This window comes from Lutjanus erythropterus, chromosome 20, assembly GCF_056507025.1.
Source record: "Lutjanus erythropterus isolate fLutEry1 chromosome 20, fLutEry1.hap2, whole genome shotgun sequence".
NCBI classification, from domain to species: Eukaryota; Metazoa; Chordata; class Actinopteri; order Lutjaniformes; family Lutjanidae; genus Lutjanus; species Lutjanus erythropterus.
In genome coordinates, this window is record NC_139336.1 from 10250332 (window position 1) to 10259208 (window position 8877).

The 8877-nt window shown below is 40.8% G+C and overlaps 1 protein-coding gene across 3 annotated transcripts in view; it reads right to left on the minus strand.

The window, feature by feature from the left end:
• Positions 1-4008, minus strand: part of rxraa (retinoid X receptor, alpha a) — a 136529-nt gene extending 132521 nt beyond the window's left edge. The window contains exon 1 of one of the 3 annotated variants that reach the window (XM_084746505.1): positions 3621-4008. Coding sequence is in view for 1 of the 3 variants with exons in the window: in XM_084746506.1 (XP_084602632.1) it covers positions 3621-3648 (28 nt within the window). In the remaining 2 variants the exon portion in view is untranslated. The remainder of the gene's footprint in view (positions 1-3620) is intronic. The other 2 variants (XM_084746506.1, XM_084746507.1) reach the window with 2 other exon arrangements.
• Positions 4009-8877: the final 4869 nt, after the last annotated feature.

Below are 8877 nucleotides of genomic sequence, written 5' to 3' on the forward strand. Positions count from 1 at the left end.
ATCCTCTGACCTCAGATTTGGATGAGGAAAAGCTCAATAAAACCAATAAAACCAGACATGCACAACAACACTTGGCAGGTGAAACTCCATTAAGGAGAACTACTTAGGCGCTGACATATGTGCCAAAAAACAATCAACCAAACAGGAAATCAATACCTACAGTTCATCTGGCTTACAGGAAAAATTCTTTACACCTCAACAGTGTTGGAAAAACTCTCCATTCCTTTTCAGATGCGCGCTGTTAAAGTCACTGTCAGACTGTCATGATCTGCCTCATATTGCTCTGAAAAAGAGGACACATTCTCCTCTCAATGTCATCCCTTCAGTCTTTGCAGCTTAATGTCAGATATGGAGAGGAGGGGTGGGGGGAGAGGGGTGGTTGATGGCAGCACATCAGCATACAGTAGCGAGAGCACAGTGCCAAAGGGGGGGGATGTCGTCATCACGGCCAACAAGCGATCTATAATTGTGAAATGTACTGGCTGTCATTTCAAACAGTTGCATGTCAGAATTTCTAATGCGGCACGACAGATAATTACACTGAGTAAGCGGCTAATCGATACGTTCAAGGACTCCGCGGATAGCGGCGTCCTTGAAGTGGCCAATTAACAATCAGCACTCGAGTGGACCCCTGATGGAGCAAGTTTAAATATAAATGGCGATTTCAGGAGCGACAGATTAGGACTACAGGCGATGGAGAAGCTGCTGATACAGCACGAGGAACAGATGAGATCCAAGGAAAAAAAAACTTGCTCCTCCTCATTTACACAATCAAGTGTTGAGACTGCCTGTATGTGCTGTCGAGTGTCTGTACGGGCCACTCTGGCGCACTCTGAGCCAGACTGAAACTCGAATCACTTTCAGCGTGGACACACAATACGGTGCACCTGTAATAACAGCCTGTCAGTGTGTGTAACACTGGCGGTTTAGCATATTTTCGGGAAGCCACATAAAGGGCGCTGTGGCGACAGTGTCAGCGAGCAGGGCCTGAAACAGAAGAAAGCCGCCCGGCATCTCAGAAGTCCCCCCCCGCCTCCCCAACTTGAATCTCCTAGGTGCATCCAGGCGGCTGATGATACGTGTCGAGGTGTAATGTGACGCCCTCATGAAAGAGCGGCAGACACAATAAGAGGGCTCGCCTGCAGCTCTGTGCAGGATCTGTGCTACAGGGGACAAGGGTCCGCTCTGTTCACTTTGACAAACTTACAGTAGCGTTCAGCATTAATCATTTACAGTGCGCTGTGCTTGTGTGTGTCTGTGTGTGTGTGTGACTCTGTGTGTTTAAACTAGAAATCAAAAGGATCCCCTCTGAAAAAATTGACTTTAAATTGACCTTTAAATGCAAAGGGTTTCAAAACAGAATTATTTTTGAAGTTTTTCTGGAAATACAAACCTGCGCTGTGTTACTTTTTTAAAATTATGACAGCTGTGTACATGCTGTCTTTTCCTTCAGGTCTGCACTTACTGGAAAAATGAAGCATGAAAAATGAAATTTGCCACTCTCTCTCTAGAAAAACAAACAAAGCACTGGAGTTGTCCCAATACCAGAATTTTTAACTTCAATATGATATTAGTGTAAAAAAACGACACTCAATGGCTGCTGTATAAAAGCTGCCTTTTTCCTGTAGCTCTCTACTTTCTGGAAAAAACATGAAAAATGAAAAGTGAAAGTTGCCACTCTCCCTCCATGAAACCACACAAAGTATCAAGTGTCCTCTACACTCTGGGATCCTGCTCAAAACTCAGACAACAAGGTTGTTAAAATACTTAAAATACTTTTTCTATACCACATGTTGAAAATGATAATATTGATTAATGACAGTACAGAAAGTACAAAAGTCTATTTACTGTCATATTGTGACAGCAAAACCAGAGTGTACAGTGTGTAAATTATTAGATTTTTGTGCCAAGTACTTCTGTTCTGTTTGCCAGCACACCTGTAAGGCTGCAAAGATTGATCGATTATTGAATGAATCGCCAACTGTTTTGATAAATGACTGACATAATTTTTGAGAAAAAAAGTCTACATTTTCTGATTTCAGCTTCTCAAATGTGAATATTTGTTGGTTTATTTACTCCTATGTGACAGTAAACTGAATATCTTTGGGTTGTGAGTAAAACAAGACATTTTACGACGTCATCTTAGGCTTTTGGAAACAACGATTGACATTTTTCACCACAAAAGCAAACAACTATTAATCAAGAAAATGATCGACTGACTGTATCTAAGTTTAAAGTTCTGGTCTTGTGACAACTCTACTGCACATAGATCAGATCCCACACCTGTGTCACCTATCTGTAACTGATATGAAGCTGCCACTAATGACTACTTGAGCACAGTTTTAAGATACAAACTCACACAGACTGTCACTTTGCTGGGGCACAAAACCGAGCTTAAATCCCAATTTGTACGCTGCTTGCGTTCAATTGCAAACCTACAGTCTACATATTCAGAGTCAAACAGAAGCACATTTAGCCACAAGTTAAACCAAGTCACATGAAAATCTAGATAAAGTTCACTTTTTTAAATCAGAGTTACTACCAAACAACTTGCACACAACACATGAGCTGGCTTAAAGGGAAAGTTCACCCAAAACTGAAAATTCAGTCATCCACTCACCCTCGTGCCAATTGAAGGTCGAGTTAAGTTTTTTATTCCACAAAACACTGCTGGAGTTTCACAGGAAAACCGCGTTGCAGAATCTCCCAAATAATGAAAATGATTAGTGACCACTAATCCAACTCCCAACACACACCACACACACGCAATTCAGACGGTGTCCACACACATGTGAATGTGGCTCCAAGCTAAGGATCTACAGTGAAGATTTAGACTATAAACATGGTGACTTAGCATGTCAGGTCTTTGGGAGACTTGGATTACCACAGATGAGCAGCGTGGAGGCATGTTATAGTTATTTTGGGTTGTTTTTTATGTTTGAAAACTGGTCACCATTCACTTCAAATGTTTAGCAGATTCTGCAAAGCTGTTCTTTGTTCCTGTGAAGCTCCATCAAAGTTTCATGGACTAAAAAACTAAACTCAACCTTCAATCAGTATGAGGATGAGTAGATAATAACTGAATTTTCATTTTCGGATGAACTATCCCTTTAATTGAAACGTGCTGTAAGAGCAAAAAAAAAAAAAAAAAAGTAGCTGCTCCTTCAATTTAAAATGAACAGTTTCTGCAGTATTTTTCAAAATGTGTTCAGACCCATTCGTTCACATGCAAAAGTGGAAAACTTTGCACTTTTCCTTGTTGAAACGACGCAAATGAAACTTTTAAGCGAAGTTAAAACATTGAATTGCAGCGCACGGGGAGGTATGCGCACGGCTCATCCCGGGCGAGATGTCAGCAGCATGACACATGCAACACGGAGACGCTTTATTTTGAGTTGATTTTAAGTAGAAACTATAGGTTTGTCAGTAAATGTAAATAAGACAACGTCCGCTGCAGCTCGTCAACAGCTCTGAACGCGTTGATGCGTTTGGCAACTCGTAAGCCGCTGTCAAAAAAAAAGGGAGAAAAGGGGGCAAAAAAAAGGACACGTTTCACCGACGAAAAGTCCTATCAGATACCTCAACAGAGCAAAGCTTTATCATGAAACAAACAAACTTACCCAATGATAGGAACGGTTTGGTTTCCATGTCTGTATGGTAGGTTAGCTCATGCCAGCTGAGACGACCGCGATCGGGAGTTTTTCACGGGCTCCGGCAGACCAAACCAGACCGGGTCTCTGCCGCCGCCGCCGCCGCCGCCGCTGCTCCTGCTGCCGCCGCCGCTGCTGCTGCTGATCCGCTCTTCAAAGTAGCCGGGACTCGAGGATCGAAGCGGTAAAAAGTGACAGGTCGACGTCTGATAAGTCTCGGGTGATAACCTAATGTTTCTGCCTCTGTTTGCTCACTCAGCTGCTGCGCTCTCCACTCCTCTCCTCTCCCTGACGCGCTCGCTGTACAACAACTCCAACTACTGGATCCGCACTGCAAAAGGGACCTGTGCAGGGGGTACTCCCACCAACGCGCGCCGAGCTGCAGCGACGCCACACTCACAAGCACGAGGCTTATCGCGAACTCTGCAATTAAACAGCACACGAGGGAAGAAACGCAAGGCATTTCATCTTAGATATTAAAAGTCTACAGATTTCCCTTCAGGTAGAGTTTTGTTTTTTTTTCCAAAATCGCGCGGAGGCCCTTTCAGCTGAGCAGCAGCTACGTCTTCTTTTCGCTTCTTATCTCCTGTTATTTTAACCTGGTCACATCTGTTGAACCAGGGCTGTTGGCTCAGGAGATAGATGTTTCGACGGCATTTGCAGTTAGCCTATCTCACTTTATAGAAGCTGCTACAACCTAACATAAAATAAAGTAAACACAGTCGCCTACAGTGAAGAGTTATGGGTTTGATAGCCTTTTATCCAGCCTGAATCTGGAAGGATGGAGTCAGAATCTGCTTTACTGGACCAGTGGTCACTGGAAGGAATTGTACTCCTGTTTTAAATTGCTCTCAGTGGACTGTGGACAGATTTAGAATAGACAGCTAAGAACATGGACAACAAAGTTAAACAAATAAGGGTGAAAAGTAGACAGGGCTGCTTTGTAGGGGTAGACTGGGGCCGGTTGCAACATGGGACGGTTGCAACAAGTCTTTTATCTCCAATGAACAACATGCCAGAGTAGTAGGTCTTTTTTTTTTTTGGCATGCCCCACTTCAGAAGCTGAGAAAATATGTTTGACAAGCAGGCAGGGAAGGAAAAGAAAAAGAGAAAATTATGTGAGAATTGCTGATCCAGCTTTTGATTTAGGTACATGTTCGATTTAGCTTATTTTGATCGTTTTTTGATGTAGAATTGAAATCCCGACAACCCCAACATGTACACATTCAGGGAATTTCACTTCTGCTGTCAATGAACTTACAGATTCACAACAGACAGCAAAGAACATGGACAACAATGCTAAACAAACAAAGGTGAAAGTAGTCAAGGCTGTCACATAGGGGTAGACTGGGGACGGTTGCAACAGGGGACGGTTGCAACAACTCTTATTTCTCAAAACAGCAATGTGCAAGAGTGATGATGCTCATACTGCACATATTCAGCAAGACTGAAGACAGAAGACATTTGACCTGTCCCCAGGAATTGGGTCAGTTGCAACATCTGACTTCTTCCATTCAAATAAATATTGTGAATGATATGTAGTTATCTTTAAATGTAATGGGTAATTAGCAGACAGATGTACATCTTTAGTGCTATTTAGCCATGTCAATAGCTTTGGTGTGAGTTTTTGAATGTAATGGCACTAAATGGCGGACATTTTTTACAGACGATATTTCCAAAACTAGGCATCTCACGCCAAAACAATCTAGTTGGATGAACAGCTCAACAGGTGAGAGGAAAAATATGTATTTTTGATTGAACTGGACCTTTAATATCTAAAGAATTGTAGTCTAAATAGTTAATGAGCAACTGACAGAAATACAAAAAGTGTTGCAACTGTCCCCAGTCTCCCTTACACAACAATGTGAAAAAAAACAGTCGTAGAAGCACCAATGTCCAACATTAAAAACTCTCCAAGTGAAAAACACAGCACATTATTACTAGGATAAATAAATAAAAATCATTACGAATTCTCTGAAGTAATATGACTCTCAAGCAGCTCCAGACATTTTACCAACTTTTAACCAGGTCAAAAATGAAACTGGCTATCATACCCCATTCTTAACAATGAGATATTGTGTTTATACTGGGTAAAACAACACAAACAAAGCAAATCCAGACCATGAAAATTGTGCAAGAGAAAACCTTAACAATATCAATATTTTTCTCCAAACTCCCTCACTCTACATCTGCTAATGTTTACTAAATTCATGCTGTGATCTGCCAACGTTGCACAAAAAAGCAAAAAAAAAAAAAAGCAATGAATTTATCGCAGATGCATAAAAGTTTTGGGGGTTGATTCACATAAAGCCCCCCTCGGCTAGCTTTACAGCAAGCGGCGGCGCGCGAGATTTGCATAACTCTCATTGCATCGGAGCAGTGCTATAGATCCAGATCTCTGTCATTCTTCTTTGCCGCTGTGTCTGTTCCTGGCCGTGACGGTTTCTGCCTAATTCAGGCTGCATCCATCTTGCGTGCACCTCCTCCCCTTCAACACGCGCACCGAGGAGACACGTTTCAGGAGGAGAGTGAAAAATGTCCTTTCTCTGGCCCAGATTGAAGGACGCAGGCTTTACATTTTCCTTCCACGCTGTAAAATCCCTTATGCGGTGCATATAGGAGCGATGTAGGGTACACACACACCTCCTGCAGCCATCCTCCAGGCCCTTGCGATGAGCCTGCTCCTATTAAGCACTTGAAGGTGTTCGCCACGTTTGTACTGAGGCGAGATACATAATTAATGCAATGCATGGCACATCAAAGATCAAAGGCAGTTGTGCGGGGAAAAAAAAGAGAAAAGTTAAGTCTGACTGGGCACCGATTCAAGGTGTGTTTGCGTGCATGTGTGCGCGCGCGTTTTATGTGTGTGAGGAGAGGGAAAAAATGGCTGATTATTCCACTCGCTTTTGTGCGAATACCTACTTCATCTATCTTCCCTGGTAAACAATTATCAATCATCAGAGAGTGTCATGTTAGCACGGTGATGTTAAGTGACTTTAAGTGGCTGGGTAAATGCTCATCAGAGGGGGAGGGAGGGAAGGAGGGAGGGGAGGGAAGAGCAGCGATTGGACATCCTATTCATCCTCGGTTCAGGAGGCTGTCTCGCCTCAGGCCCTCACTCTGTAATAGAAGACAGACACAACACGGCCCTTTTAAACACCTCGATCAGGCCGGGTTCTCTCATCTGCCGCTAGAATGAGCTATTTAATCCTCAACTTGGGCCATGATTAATAGCGGCGTGACCCTCGACCTCCACCCATATAAATTCTACAGAGGCTGTTTTGGCTCTCTTCGACACCTCAACACCACGGCTCGCAGAGGTCTATGTTTAAACTCCTAATTGCGATGTCTCTTAGCATAGATCACTTCTTTCTTTCTGCTTTTTAGCTGTTTTCCTCCAATTTCAAGCAATGCGTTTTGGGCCTCTGGGGATGTTAGACCACCGTTACGATGCACTCCGCTATGGTCGCTTTGACAGCTAACCTCCTCCTCCTCTTTCTCCCTCTCTTAAAGTGGGTGATAAATGAGACAAGGGCCTTTTGGTCTCCTTTGTACTTTGACCATTCACAACAAGCTCATCCGTAAAAGCGATTATGGCCTCTTTCTTTCAGTGGCAATGACAATGGTTTCCAGTCCTGAGGAATGTGCCGATAAATATAAACTGCAATTATTTTTCGATTCATTGTTTGGTCAATACGGTATCGGAAAACAATGGAAAAATTAGAATAATCCTGAGTCTAAGGGGACAAATGGCTTGTTAAGTCCAAAAACTGTCCAAAACTCAAAAGTATTCAATTTATAATGATACACTGTAAAAACACAAATTTGAAGGCAGCTTACTTCAATGGATTTTTGAGTTTTCAGCCCAATGCAAACTCTTAAAGGAGCAATATGTAACAATCATGCATCCAAAAATGAGTATTGCAGTCCACACATACTTTGGAGTTGGAGCTTAGTGACTGCCTGCCATACTGCCTGTCAGACCCCAGGAACATTATTAATGATTTCTTATGACTCGTAAACAAACACTTACTCATTCTGCAAACTTTCTGCTTTAATTTGAACTCTAATTGACAAGAAATGGGCAAACAATAACACAAGTGACAGGCCAGAACAGGTTCTTCAGAGGACACTGCTGGTGTAGCGTTGTTGTCAGAATAGCAGATGATAAATCTCTGATGACATATTATGATCATTTTTTGTTTTATTACAGTAAATATAGTATTTTAAAGGTTTCTCCTTTTAGTTTTGAAGTTTACCAACTAATAATGTTTTGTTGAGATAACTTACTTTTCCTCTTTAGATAAACTTGAATCTTTGAGTTTTAGAAACCCCCATAAAAATGTATTTGGTGAGTAAACTTATTTAAGTGAAAGTGAATAATGATCAATAATTTAACACTTTCAACAGAAACCATTTGATTTTCAAGCACCCAAATTATGACAAATCAAGATTACAGCTCACTGTGAACAAGTTTTGAAATATATATTTTATAATTTTATCTAAATAAGAGAAGAAAATTATCGCAGGTTGACAGGTTGATAAAACTTTTAGTTTATTTCTCAATTTCATTCAAAGCTAAAAAGTAGTGAAGGCAGTTGCTTTGATTTTCTTTCTTTGAACTTTTTTTTCTTTTTTTTCACAGTGTATGAACATACAGAAGAAAAATTGAGGCAACTCAAAAGTTCAAGGCAACTTACTGCCATAGATTATGGAGTTTTGAGCTGAACTCAAGCTCTTAAATTTGGAAATAAACTCAAAAAAGTTATACCAAACTTTAATCTTAAATTGAGATGATTTACTATTCTTCTTAAAATCAACTAAATTCTGAGAGTTTTAGAAACTTGAAAAAATTGATTTCAAAAACTGGTTACACTGAGCTGTGAACCTTATTTGTCAGTATTCGGGTGTCTGAAAATTAAATGTTTTTAAATGAAAATATAAAAATATTAACCATTATTCACTTTCACTGTAATGAGACTACTCAATCATTTTTGAAATGCAGTTGTTTTTTTTTTGGGGGGGGGTTCTAAAAGTCAAAAAAGAAAAGTAAATAATCTCAACAAAAAATTTGTATTTGGTAAAACCTTTTCAGTATGCAAGAGTTTAAGTTGCCTTTAAGTTTTCAGTCTTTTCAACATTTTCAGTTTTGCAGTATGTTGGAAAACAACCAACGTTCAAATTAAAGAATCTGAAACTAGTAAAAAATGTATGTTTTCCTTGATAC